Below are 12,616 nucleotides of genomic sequence, written 5' to 3'. Positions count from 1 at the left end.
CCAGATGCGCAGGGCGCCGGTGCGCCGTTCCCGCAGCCCCGGTGTGCGGGGTGGCCCCGCCGGTGCGGGTGTGCTGGGTGTGCGGTCACCCCGGGGACACACCTCGCCCAGATGTCTACTCATCCAGATGTGCGTGCTCGCCAAGGCATGCGCATCTCCGGCTATGCCATCACCCAGATGTGCACCCCCAGCAAGGGACGAGCCCCTGTCGTGCATCCAGATGTGCACACCTGCATGACTGTGCGTTCGCCCAGTTGTGATCTCCCCCAGACGTGTCTGCTTACCCAGATATGTGCTCACCTGGCACACCCTTGTCCAGATGTGTGCACTCACCCAGCTATGCACCATTATCCACCTGTGCCTACCCAGCCATCCCTGTGCTCACCCAGATGTGTGCACTTCCTTTCTGCACCCTTATGCAGATGTGCACTCGCCCAGCTGTGCCATTGCCTGCTCGGGACCCCCGGCAGGGTGCAGGGTGCCCCCTTTCCCAGGACGTGGTGGCCACCGCCTACCCCGACAGCTGGGGTGTGACCCCCGCGGGCAGCCCGATCCTCGCAGTGTTCCTCAGCCTGTTCTTAATTGGCTTCCCCTTCGTCGTGACGGAAGGAGGCATTAATTAGCACTGTTGCTCACCAGGTGCTACGGCAGCGCCCGTGTCGCAGGGAAGGGCCTCCCGGCAGCACGGAGTCTGCCACGGCTGGTGGTACGGCCACAGGGTCCTTCCTCTGCCGCGGGGCCATCTCTCTGCCCCATCACTTCAATGTTTGGGCAGGAAAACGGCTTCGCTCCTTTTACTTTGTTTTTGGGACGGGCTCTTCCTGACTGGCACTGCTGCCTTGGTGCGGCCGGGCTCCGGAGCCGGTAGCATCAAGGCTCTGCCTTCCCTGGGGCAGCTCTCTGTGGTGCCCTGCCTGCATCGGTCCTGCCGGCCGGAGCCAGCCCTGCCCAGAGTCCCCCTCTTCCTCCTCTTCCTCGTCCTCCTCTGCAGTTCGACGCTGAATTTCGCCGCTTTGCCATGAAGCGCTCCGGAGCCGGCAGCTTCCAGGACTTCTACCAGCTGCTGCAGACAGTGCACCAGATCCCACGGGTGGACGTGCTCCTGGGCTACACGGACATCCACGGCGACCTCCTGCCCATCAACAATGACGACAACTACCACAAAGCCCTGTCCTCTGCCAACCCCCTCCTCAGGGTCATCATCCAGAAGAAGGGTAAGCAGGGCACCGAATCTGTCCTCCTATCAAGAGAGATGAGCCACATCCCGCAGTACTGCTGGTTCCACCTTTGGACTGTGCCAGCAGGGGCATGGCTGGTCACATACCCTCCAGCCACTGCTTTGGTGGATGGATGTGGAGATGGTGGCACTGGAAGGCTCCCAGAACCCTGCCAGGGCTGTGGCACCCACACAGGCTCTCCCTGGCAGCCGAGGGCACCTGCCCCAGCCCAGCCTCGTGCGACCTGGTGAGCAAAGGCAGATCCTTGAAATTCACCCCTTTGAAGTTATGTTTTCCAGCCAAGCTTGCGTGGGCTCCCAGATAACACCCGTGTTACTCCCGTGAGCGCTGCGCCAGCAACCTCATCCGGCTCCCTGCCCTGAGGAGGCAACAGCCATCATTTTGGCAGAGCTCTCAGGGTGCTGGGTGCCGCTGGATTTTTGATATTGGGAAGAGGCTTGGTGCCTCCCTGGCAGATCAGGGGCTTGCCCTGACCTTAGTGGCATATTCCCAGGGAACCACTTCCTTGCACCTGATAACATCCTGAGAGCAGCGTCTCGGCGAGGATGAAAGCCTCCAAGTGACAAATACTCAGAGTATTTCTCCTGTTTGCAGGGAAAACAAGCCCATCCCCTTCCACTCAGTTTAGTAGCACCGAGATTTTCTCTTTCATAGCATCATCAGTCAGCAGTTCACAGAGCCAGAGTCTGACCCAGAGCCACAGTTTTCCCAGCACAGCATCCAGAGCAAGTCTGTGTTTCCAGCTCATGTTAGTGGTATGAAGTCTCTGGGTGAGGGGTGATGCTGGTGGCCAGCCCTGGCTGCTGTGCCAGTTTTCCTGGGCTTTTGCATCAGGGTGGTGTGGGATGCCCTGGACATGTGTTTCCTCTGTGGCCACATGGTGTGGGGGCTGGCAGCAGTGATCCAGGCTGCTGGAGCCCGTGGTGTGCTCAGGGGCTGTTGCTGCCAGCACCAAACCATCCCCTGTTCCTTGGACCCAGGCTGTGACATGGAGTGCTGGTGCAGGGGTGGGTGTGCCTGGGCTGCTGTGGGAGCACCGCTCCTGCTCCCAAGATCCACCCTGTCTGCTGCTGGAAAAGCCTGTGAGGGCCCACGGCTGACTGTGCCAAGACAGCACAACGTGGAGAGCGAGCAGGCTCTGCGTGCTCCATGGGCAGCCTGATAAGGAAGGCGAGCAGGCAGCACCAGGGAGCCCCAGCACCTGGCTGTGCCCGCAGGAGAGGGGCCGAGGGGCCGGCAGCACCACAGGGAGGTGTGCAGAGAGGCCAGGAGCAAGTCCTGGGTGATTCACAGCTAATTTAAAATGGATCCAGGTCATCCCAAGGCTGGGCTGTCGTTGAACCGGTCTGGGTCGCTGAGGAATGTGGCTGCAGAGCCTCTCAGACCGCCGGCTGCAGGGAGCTGTGCACACACACGGGTGTGCTCCCATCAGCGGGCTCCGCAGCAGCCAGTCCTGCCACAGTGGGGCAAAAAGCAAAGGCTGCAGCTGGGCTCTCCTCTGTGCCATCACCCCGTTGGGTGAAGCCATCCCTGTGGGGCAGCCTGGCTGGGACAACAGCACTGCCCCTCCTTGGGCCAAGGCTCATGGGAGGGGCAGGGGAAAGTGTGGGACATTGCCAGCACTACTGTCGGGCTCATCCTTGGTGTGCTGCACCTGCCTGGCCCAGCCACTCTGCGCCCCTTGGAGAGGAGCTGTGTGCTGAAATAGCTGTGGGAAAGCCTCCGCCGCCCTTCCCCAAGCTAAAAATATGCCAAGGCTGTGTGTGCAGGGAGATATTTATAAGCCAGGAGCCCTGTCAGGCTGGCTTGGCTAGGGAGAAATCCCATGTCCCCTGGGCCTGGGGGGATCCCCAGCAGCCCTGCAGCTGGAGCAGGGTCCAGATGCTGGTGGGGGACACTGTGGGGAATGTGCTGACCATGGAGCATCCAGATCTGGGCTCCCCAGTGGAAAGACATGGAGAGAAACCAGAGAGGAAGCAGGGGATACTCCGCAGCACCTGGTGGATGAGGCCACACATGATGGGTTGGAGCTGGGCCTGACAGAGCAGCCCCAGGGCACGGTTCAGAAGGAGAGAGTCAAACCCTTCGTGAAGGTACCTGATAGTGGAATGAGAGACACTGGCACAAATCACAGTCTGGGATATTCAGGGGCCCTGAGGATGCTGCAGCCCTGGGATGGATTTCCAGGAGGTGGGGAGTCTCTGTTCCTGGGGGTGGCAGAGTTCTTCAGGACACAGCGGTGGCTATCACTAACCCATGCCAGTGATAGCCCTGCTCTAGTGGGGCAGGGGACTCTGGTGCTGTCTCCTGGGATTGGACTCACGCTAAGAGAGTTGGCTGCCACCACAGCACACTCATGGGGGGGGTCCTCTCTCCCCAAACCCAAACTGGGGCATGGCTGCAGCTCCCACACCATCAGGGCTGGCAGCTCTAGTGTTAAACTGCAGAGTTTGGCTTAAAGTGTGATTAAGGCTGAATCACTGCCTCGATCCCACTAATCCTGGCCTGTGTACGCTGGGTAATCCCAGGAGACGGGCCCCAGCAGAGACAGGCTGCAGGGAAAGCCAGGCTGATGATGTGGGGAGGAAAAGCCAGTGAGACCTGTGAGCTGGGCCCTTCTCCTGACCGCTGCGCCAGCACCTGGGGCCAAGGGCACACGTTCGTGTCCCTGGCAGCTGCGGTGCCTGACCTGTGTCCTCCTTTGCTCCCTACAGCAGAGTCTGATGCCAGCGTCTTCGCCTCCAACTCCTTGCAGCGGAAGAAGAAGGGGCTGCTGCGCCCAGCACACTACCGGGCCAAGCCTCACCTCCTCATCGGGATGCCCCAGGACTTCCGCCAGATCTCCTCCATCATCGACGTGGACATCCTGCCCGAGACCCACCGGCGCGTGCGGCTCCACAAGCACGGCTCCGACAAACCGCTGGGCTTCTACATCCGCGACGGCGTCAGTGTGCGCGTGGCCCCGCAGGGCGTCGAGAAGGTGCCCGGCATCTTCATCTCCCGCCTGGTGAAGGGTGGCCTGGCCGAGAGCACGGGGCTGCTGGCAGTGAGCGACGAGATCCTGGAGGTGAATGGCATCGATGTGGCTGGCAAGTCTCTGGACCAAGTGACGGACATGATGGTGGCCAACAGCCACAACCTCATCATCACTGTCAAGCCAGCCAACCAGCGCAACAACGTCATCCGCAGCAGCAAGGCCTCGGGCAGCTCCGGCATGTCCACGGACAGCACCCCCAGCCAGCAGACCCCCAGCCCGGCCTCGCAGTACCTGAGCAACTACAGCACGGCCGAGAGCGACGAGGAGGGCGACCTGGTCATCGAGAGCGACAGCGCGTCCCACTACATCCCTGGGGGCTGCCCCAACGGGGGCCCCGCGGACGGACCCCTCCAGCGGAGCCTGTCCCCGCACAGCTCGCGGGGCTCCCTGCAGTCCCTCGGCAGCCACGACGGCAGCCCTGGCAGGGGCAGTGGACGGGAGGATGGCACCCTCCTCACCCTATAGCTGCAGGGGCCTGTGCCGCTCGGTGGCCGGCCGGGTTTCTGCTCATCCAGGCTGGATGTGGACACCGGGGTGATGATGCGGCCAGCGGGCAGGGGTGGAGAGGCGCTGCCCACTGCCCTCTCCCACCCCCCGCGTCCCCGGGAGCCCCACTGTGGCACCCACTCGAGCCGGGCACTGCCCTTCTGAGCCCCCTTGCCTCCCCTTCCAAGCAAGAGGGAGTTTTTAATTGTTTTATTGAAATATGCATCATTAATATATTGCAATGGACAGTAAAACTTTTTCTAGAAAGCACTGTGCTTGTCCCTGGTTCGTGTCACTGCAGGGAGGAGGGGGACAGCGGGTGGGTACCCCAGCCCTGTGCACGTAAGGCAGTGCCTGGAAGTGGTGGCCTTGACCTTGGCACAGCTTGTGGCTTTGCTGCTCTGCTGGGTGACCCATCGAGACCCATCATGCCTGTCCCATGGCACATGTCCAGGCTGCTTCGGGCAGCCATCTGGCCTGATGCAATGAGCCTTGCTTGGCCCCTCCATTCCCACCTTGTCCCTGCTGCAGTGCCCTCACTAATGCAGGGGACACCTGGTCTGGCAGCAGCACCTTGGCTGTCACTCAGCCCTGCAAGTGCTGCTGGGGATAGTGCAGCCCCATCCTCCTTCTTCAGCCCCAAGCTCAGGGCAGGGGGCAGTGCATACCTGCCCCTGTTGCTCTGCTGGGGCTCCCAGCACCCTCAGTTCCTCTCCCAAAGTGCCAAGCTGATGGTGGCACTCACTGCTGCCAAGGGCTTGTGGTGGGACTGGCAAGGAGGAAGACCTGCAGCTCTCAGGGTCTGAAAAGTCAGCACCAACTCTCCATTCACAGCCTCAGCCAGGCCAGGGCAGGCAGGGAATGCAGCAAGGGCTGAGGGCACTCAGGGCACACAGCCAGGGCCCAGACAGACCAGAGAGCAGATCTGGCAGCAGGGCTGGTTAGCCCAGGCTTGTTTTGGGCTGGGAGGTGCCCAGGGGCTGTGCCCATGGCCCCCAGTCCCTCTCATCCAGCCGGCTCAGCCTGGCTGTGTCGCTTGCCCTGAGGTGGCCCCAGGGGCACATGGGGTGATTTTCCAGTTGGCATCTCACCTCCTCCAGCCCTCAAGTGCCAAAGTATTTCCCAGCCCTTGGCAGTGGCATCAGCCCTGACATCCCAGGGCACTGCAGTGTGCCAGGTGACACAGGCAGGGCTGGAAGACTCCACAATATCCCCACCCCACAAAATCCTGCTCAGGATGGAGCTACCCCTGCAATAAGGCAGCTGCTTGAGGGATCTGTGCACAGTATCCCCACCCTGTAGCGAAAGGAGACAGAGCAACAGCACAGGCTGCAACATGGGAAAACGTGATGGGATTTCAGGGGAAAAAGCGTTCCCCCTGAGGCTGGCACTGTCTGGAGACAGAGCCCCAGCAAGGTGATGGGGGCAACCTCATCCCTGGAAATTCTCTTAATTCAGCTGGATATGGCTCCAAGCTGTGGCATCACACCTCTGCTGAGCAGGAGATGCACCAAGCCCTCCAGCAATCCCTTACACCTTAAATTTTCCTTTGCTTCATGCAGCAGGATCCCTGCAAAGGTCTGTGCAGGTTCCTGCATGGCATCTGCAGGTAAGGCAGCAGTGAGCTCACCTCCACGATGGCACCTGCCCAGCTCTGTGCTGCCAGCCTGTGGATGGAGATCTGTCAGGATTTTGCACAGTCTCCACTCCGTGTCCACCACCACGTCCCAGCACCCGGCCCTCTGAAACCCACGGCTCATCCCCTGCCTGCACTGTGCCAGTGCTGCTGGTTGCTGCTGCCCACACCACTCCTCAGGCCCTGCTGGGTCCCCTGGGAGCTGCACACACACTGCAGGATGGAAATGATGATTTATTGGAGTATCTCCTGCCCCACAGACAACAGAGGCTTCTCCAGACACCCCACCAGATCCTCCTGACAGCCCAGCCCTTCCCTGGGCAGAAAACACTGAAGCTCTGTGCCTCTTCCTTGTCCCCAAGCTGTCCCCTGAGGTGCTCAGGATGAGCCATGGCCATGGTCCAGCTCAGGAGAAAGAGGGTGACAAGGAACACTACAGGAAGCAGCACAAGAAACCTTCTACCAATTTCTAGAAGTAGGAAAAAAAGGGAAAGTAAGAGGTGATGCCACGGATCTGGAGTAGAGAGCTGATCTGTGAGAAGTCAAGCAGCAGAGACAACTGTTCTCCAGACCATTGAGCAGGGCCTTTACTAAGGCATCTCCCTCCCTTTTCTGTGGTCAAGACACAGCACTGAAAGGTCAGCAAGAGATGCCAGCTGCATATTGGACACTGTATCAGCACCTGCACGGGCCCAGGGTATGGAACTTGGCTTCCTCTCCTTCCCTCCCAAAGTGATGTCCATTCTTGCCCAGCAATAAAGGATGTTCAGGCAGAGCAGCACAGCACACCTGGCCCCACCAGCTCAGGAGTCCAACTTGATGAAAACCTTGGGCCTTGAGAAAATTTTGATTGCCTCTTCTATCTGGGAGAGCTTCCTCTCGAGCTCTACCCGCCTCTTCTGCATCTTGAGGCTGTCTCCACGCATTGGCAGCAGAACCAGATCCTTTATCAGCTGCTCCTGGCCTGTGAAAGAGAAAAAAAAAAGTTGTGTAAGTTGGAGAGCAAAAAAATCCATCCTTTTTCTAATGTTATGACCATGAACATGATGGCAGGAGCAGAACAAGGACCTAGAATCCCTCTATTTAAAGCTCAGCTGGAGGAGGACTTGAGGGACTTGCTCCAGCTTTGAGAACCAAGGATTGGACTAGAGACCTCTGAAGGTCCCTTCCAACCAAAATACTTCGAACATTTTAGGAGCAATAGCAACCCTAACATCAGGTCCACTGGACAAGACTGCTGCAGAGAGCCAGTCCTGCAACCTGCAGGACACTGATTGATTGATTGCTCTTTCCATGCACACAGCTCACACCCTGCCTACACATGCCTTAATCCAGGCACCTCTCCAAGTGGCAGGAATCTGTGTCCCTGTGTCTCTTCTCCCTTATCCTGTCTAGGATTGCCTGTTTTTCTGAGCTGGAATCCCAGTTCCTTTTGCTCTTACTCTGCTTCAGATTGCTGAGGGTCTCCAGCCGCTGGCTCTCTGGCATCATGGTGTGACCGGGCGGCGTGTCGGGGTCTGGCAGGTTTCGCAGTCGCTCCTCCATCTGCTTGCGCCACAGCTCCTTCCTCTCCAGCAGGCTGTGAGGCAAAGGAGAGCAGCTGTCAGCACATCTGGCAGGAGGGGTGGCCCAGGGGCGCAGGCAGAGGCCAGGAATGTGCCCTTCAAACCCTGCCAGGCTCTGTGTCGCTGGCTGAGGACCACAGGGCCCCACGTGCTGGCACACACCCTTGTGGTGGGGGACACACCGGGTCTAACCCACATGCGTGGACCAGCAAATGTGCTCCACATGCACCAAAGGGCTGCTGGGAGAGCTGTACTCAGGCCAACACGTGCTCCTTGGAGACAAGGGCTGCTGCTCCTCGTTTCTGGCTCACTGAGTCCTCGCCAAACTTTCTGTGGGCCAGTGGCAGAATGAACAGAGCAGCTCATGGCCAGGGATGCTGGCAGAGGACAGCACAGCCAAAGGACTGGCACCATGGTCATTCCTAGGATAGGGTCACCAGGAACCATGTTTTCCATGCAGAACCCCAAAATGCACGGCAGTAGCTGGATGTTCCTCAGAACCCAGGCCCAAGGCAGGATGAACACTTGTGAGGCAGAGCTGAGAGATGTCTGCCTCTCCAAAACCAGATCTTTCAATGCCAAAGCTACATCACGTGGAACAAAGCTTACAAAGGGGCAGGAGCACATTTCTCAAGGTACACAGAGCTTCCCCCTATCAGCATCATTGTACAACAGCAAGCAAGGGAGGAGGACACAAAACTCTCTCTGAGCCTGTCACACTGGGCATGGGATGCTGGTTAAGACAAGAAAGCAGGAGGGCCAGCGTTTACTCCCCAGGTGACAGAAAATGGCACCGCTGCACACGGCGAGCGCGCCTCTGTGCCCAGCCCATCTCTCTGGGCAGAAGCTGGGGGTTTCAATCAAGGCTATCACAGTCCCGTGGAGCAGAGAGGGGCACACATACTACTGGGGGACGTGGCCCTTTTGCTTGGCGTTGTATTCCTCCTGCTCCCGGTGCTTCTGCTGCAGCAGCTCGGCCAGCGCCTGCAGGGACTGGGAGCGGCGCAGCGGGGCCCGCTTGGCAGCGCAGGCGTTGTGCCTGATGAAGTCAACGCTCCTGCCCTCCACCTGCATCTGGGAGAAGAGAGAGAGAGGCATCAGGGGCAGGCTGGGCATGCACACAGCCAGCTGCCACTGCCCACGCGAGGGAAAAAGGAAAGAGGCACCACACAAGATACTGAATTGTACGATAGCAGGACAGGCAGACTCTTGGCACAGCCTGTCTCAGTGTGCAGCCACAGACAGGCAAGAGCTATGGCTGTGGTTTGGGAAGGCAGGCACCAAAAGCCAAGCCTAAACCTGACCTCTTTAAGGTCCCCAAGATGATCACATGCCTTAAAAGCTAGAAGGACAGAAATAAACAGGCTTGACATAGTCCCCATGGTCCCCAAGATGATCACATGCCTTAAAAGCTAGAAGAACAGAAATAAACAGGCTTGACATAATCCCCATGGCTCCTCCTGGTGCATTTTGAGGGCAGAGGAAAAACAGGTTGGACGCTCACCAGGCCAGGAAATGCACCAGAACCCCTAGCAGAGCAGGAACTTTGCTGATCCTTGGGCCACCTCCCCAAAGACAGCACCTCCACGACAGCTCCTCTGCTGGACAAAACAGGGGAGAAGGTGGCTGTGTTTGCATTTAAGGTTTTCCTGGTTTTCCTCCTTTGGAGATCATGTCCTGTTTAATTAAGTCATTTATGGCATTTAGGAACCAACAAACTGACAACCTCACACTTGCCAAGGGAAAAGGACATGAGTCATGGAGCTGTTTAGGACCTCCCAAACAGACTACTTGAAAGGTTTAACTACTCATGCTGATTTAACTCTCCTTACTAAAAAGCACACCCATTTCCCAAATTTTTATCTAACATCCAGAAGCCACAGATCCTTTGATTACAGTGGGAACAGCCTTCAAATCTCCAAGACCTCCCACAAAGCCCTTGGAAGAGCAGATTTGAGATTGCTGGCATGAGGAGGTGGAATTTTCAAAGGGAACTTCACGATCTCTTTGAGTGAAGATGAAGTCAGAAGGTAGCATTAACAACCCCTGAACACCCATCTCACCACCCCAGTGACCAAGACCCTGTTCCTTCCCTTCAGCCAGGATCAGTATTTACAGATCTCCCTACTCATGCAGCACACCTGACCCAACACTTTAGAAGGCATGAAGGGTTCAAAGCAGGAGCAATGGATGAGTGCCAGAAGTCCCTGGGATGGATGCAGGTAGTGTGTAACTCACCTTGGTTTCAGCACCCTGTGCCTCTGGAGCCTCTGTGCCTGCTCCTGCTTTTGCTCTGACAGGCCTTGGGGACAGTGGTCTGCACGGCTTGATCCCAGAGCCACAGCGAGAATATGCCCTCAGGAAATTCACAGCCTCGGGATTTGGAGGTGGGGAGGTCTCCTGGGGAAAGGCAAGAAAAGATCCACCAGTGGAGGGAGGCTGGAGCAAAGAGAAACCCTCCCAACCAAGTTTGGGTGGTCAACCACGAGCTCAGCCACGGGTTTCCAGCAGGCACACGACAGCACACACCTTCTGCCATGACCTGGCAGAAGTTCTTGGGGGAAGACAATCTGTAGTCAGCCACAGATCTGGACCTGGGATCTGAACTTTGTAAAGAATTGCTAAGAAATGGTGGGGGAATCTGCAGAAACACATTTGGATCAAACAGGGAGGCATGAAGCTGCCTGCTGAGGTGCTGTTCTCAAGTGCTGCTCTGCTCAGCACCTCAGATCTGTGGCTATATCACTCTAGAAAGAAAAAGGAGCAGAGGGTGAAGGAGTCTGGTGGAATAGCACTGAGGGGCATCTTCAATGGCTGTGGTTAGCACTGGCACCAGGTGACAGTACTTGATGTCTAGCAGGTGGTCTGGGACTATGTCAGACAGTCTTGTTGCAAACAAACCCTGAAAACTGAAAGTTGACACTGTGGCAAGGGGGTGACCTTACAATAAATGCAGCAAGGACACTGCTCTGCCCTTGGAAGTGATGGGAACTGAACAGGGCCACCCCCAGATCTTTACAAATATCCAAGGTCTCAGCTGAGCTGCAGCTCCTTGGAGATTCCTTCCTGCCTGGCCCGTTCAGCTGGGCAGAGCTGCAGACTGATGGTGGGACTGGGCAGCCACATTGCTGGGCTGGGTGTGAGGAGCAGGGTATGGGGTGCCCTCAGCACTGCCCAGGCTGTTCATGCTCTAAGGATGATCAGTCTTGTTTCAACAGGAGATCTGGATCTCTCTGGTAAGTTAATGAGAATTGCCTTTACCTAGCACAGCTGGCTCAAAGTTGAGTGAGTCTGTGACCTCAGGAGTGCAGAGAACAGCTTGCCCCACCTCCCTCCACGGCAGCACTGGGACTGCCAGAGCCCTTTCCAAGGCAACTGCAACAGGTAACAGCCTCAGGGACAGATGACAGAGAAGAAACTCTGCATTAGTCACCAAGATCCAGCAGAATCAACTGGAACTCTGAGCAGCAGTAGCAGCTCCACAGAAGATGAAGATCCTTCACAGAGAACACCTGAGCTCCAGGAGAGCCACAGCAACAGTTAAAGCATCATGAGTCACTGCCAGGGCCTCTCTGGAGGAATACACAGAGCACAAGTAATGCACCACGCAGAAACTGCCTGCGCAGAGACCACCCCCTTTCCCCAAAACAAAGGAAGAAATGAGCTCAATCTTCCTCTAACCCAGAGGACTTGTCAAACAAGAGCGTAGGCTTGTGTTCTTGAAGCATTTGTGGGTTTGCTCCCATGTGTGGAAGGGTCACAGACACCAAAGAGGTTGGTGACACACCAGGAAGAAGGGACACAGCAGTTGGAACCACTGGCTTGGGAATCATCTTGCCAATTTTTGCAGTTGTTATCAATACACGTCACTTTAGCATCAAAAGCTGGCCACAGATGAAAGGGAAGCAATGCAGAGATGAGGAGGAACTTAAAGGATCCAATTCAGCATGCTCACAGGCTGTGCTGATCTATGAGGCCTCAACCCTGAGTGCCTGGAGATGTCTGTGTGCCCCCACTGAGCAGTGGTTGTTCACCAGGACAATTACTCAGGGAAGAATGTGTGGATACACACTGCCCACTGTGTATCCACAGGCTGGGAACAGTTGGACTGAGGCTCAACGCAGCCTGCAGACCTATCCCTGAGAACCACAATCCGTGGGACAAAATGCCACAGCCTTCTGGCACAAACTGCAGAGAAGCGCTGCCCCAAACACGGAGAAGCTGAAAAGCCAGATGGGAGCATCCCCCAGCAGGAAATATGGCTACAAGGGAGAAACAGGACAGGGATTACTGCAGCAATCACTCTCTGGACCCAAAGCACACACTCACTCACAGCCCCACTGCCACATCTGCCCATTGTGCTTCAGCACTGAGATGCCCCCAGATCCTGCAGGCTCCAGGACTCCCCTGTCTCCATCATCCCACCGTCCCTCATGGCTGAGCCACATCCCGAGCCTGGAGAGTTCAAGAGCTCCTCCATAGATACCAACCTGCAGTTTGGCCTTCACCTTTGACTCCACATTTTCATATTTCTGGGACTTCCACAGAGCTTTCACAGGCTTGGGCTGGCTGTGCTCTTGGGCTCGCTCCTTCTCTTTGCACTTCTTCTGAATCTCCTTTATCCGCCTCACATTTTCCTTCTCGTAGTCCTTGG

At 57.1% G+C, this 12,616-nt stretch overlaps 2 protein-coding genes across 2 annotated transcripts in view; one reads left to right on the top strand and one right to left on the bottom strand.

Moving 5' to 3' along the window:
• Positions 1-5,032, top strand: PARD6A (par-6 family cell polarity regulator alpha). The gene is made up of 2 exons (XM_017740945.1): positions 1-1,214; positions 3,953-5,032. The coding sequence occupies exons 1-2, from the start codon at positions 1,019-1,021 to the stop codon at positions 4,738-4,740; spliced, it is 984 nt and encodes a 327-aa protein (XP_017596434.1). The 5' UTR covers positions 1-1,018; the 3' UTR covers positions 4,741-5,032.
• Positions 5,033-6,611: 1,579 nt separating this feature from the next.
• The window catches only part of ENKD1 (enkurin domain containing 1), a 9,469-nt gene continuing 3,464 nt past the window's right edge, over positions 6,612-12,616 (bottom strand). The window contains 5 exon segments of the mRNA XM_008638721.2: positions 6,612-7,361; positions 7,840-7,976; positions 8,867-9,036; positions 10,201-10,362; positions 12,453-12,615. Of these exon segments, the coding sequence (XP_008636943.1) occupies positions 7,201-7,361; positions 7,840-7,976; positions 8,867-9,036; positions 10,201-10,362; positions 12,453-12,615 (793 nt within the window). The 3' untranslated portion in view covers positions 6,612-7,200.

The sequence above is a fragment of the Corvus brachyrhynchos genome, unplaced genomic scaffold, assembly GCF_000691975.1.
Source record: "Corvus brachyrhynchos isolate BGI_N302 unplaced genomic scaffold, ASM69197v1 scaffold26, whole genome shotgun sequence".
NCBI lineage: Eukaryota > Metazoa > Chordata > Aves > Passeriformes > Corvidae > Corvus > Corvus brachyrhynchos.
The sequence above is the reverse complement of the archived record's forward strand: the minus strand, read 5'-3'. Positions and strand labels throughout refer to the sequence as shown.

What these genes read in the sequence shown, in the direction of transcription:
- PARD6A (XM_017740945.1), top strand. Translation starts at nt 1,019, where the DNA reads ATGAAGCGCTCCGGAGCCGGCAGCTTCCAGGACTTCTACCAGCTGCTG. An exon ending in GGTCATCATCCAGAAGAAGG is followed by an intron (nt 1,215 to 3,952) that starts GTAAGCAGGGCA and finishes TGCTCCCTACAG; the next exon opens with CAGAGTCTGATGCCAGCGTC.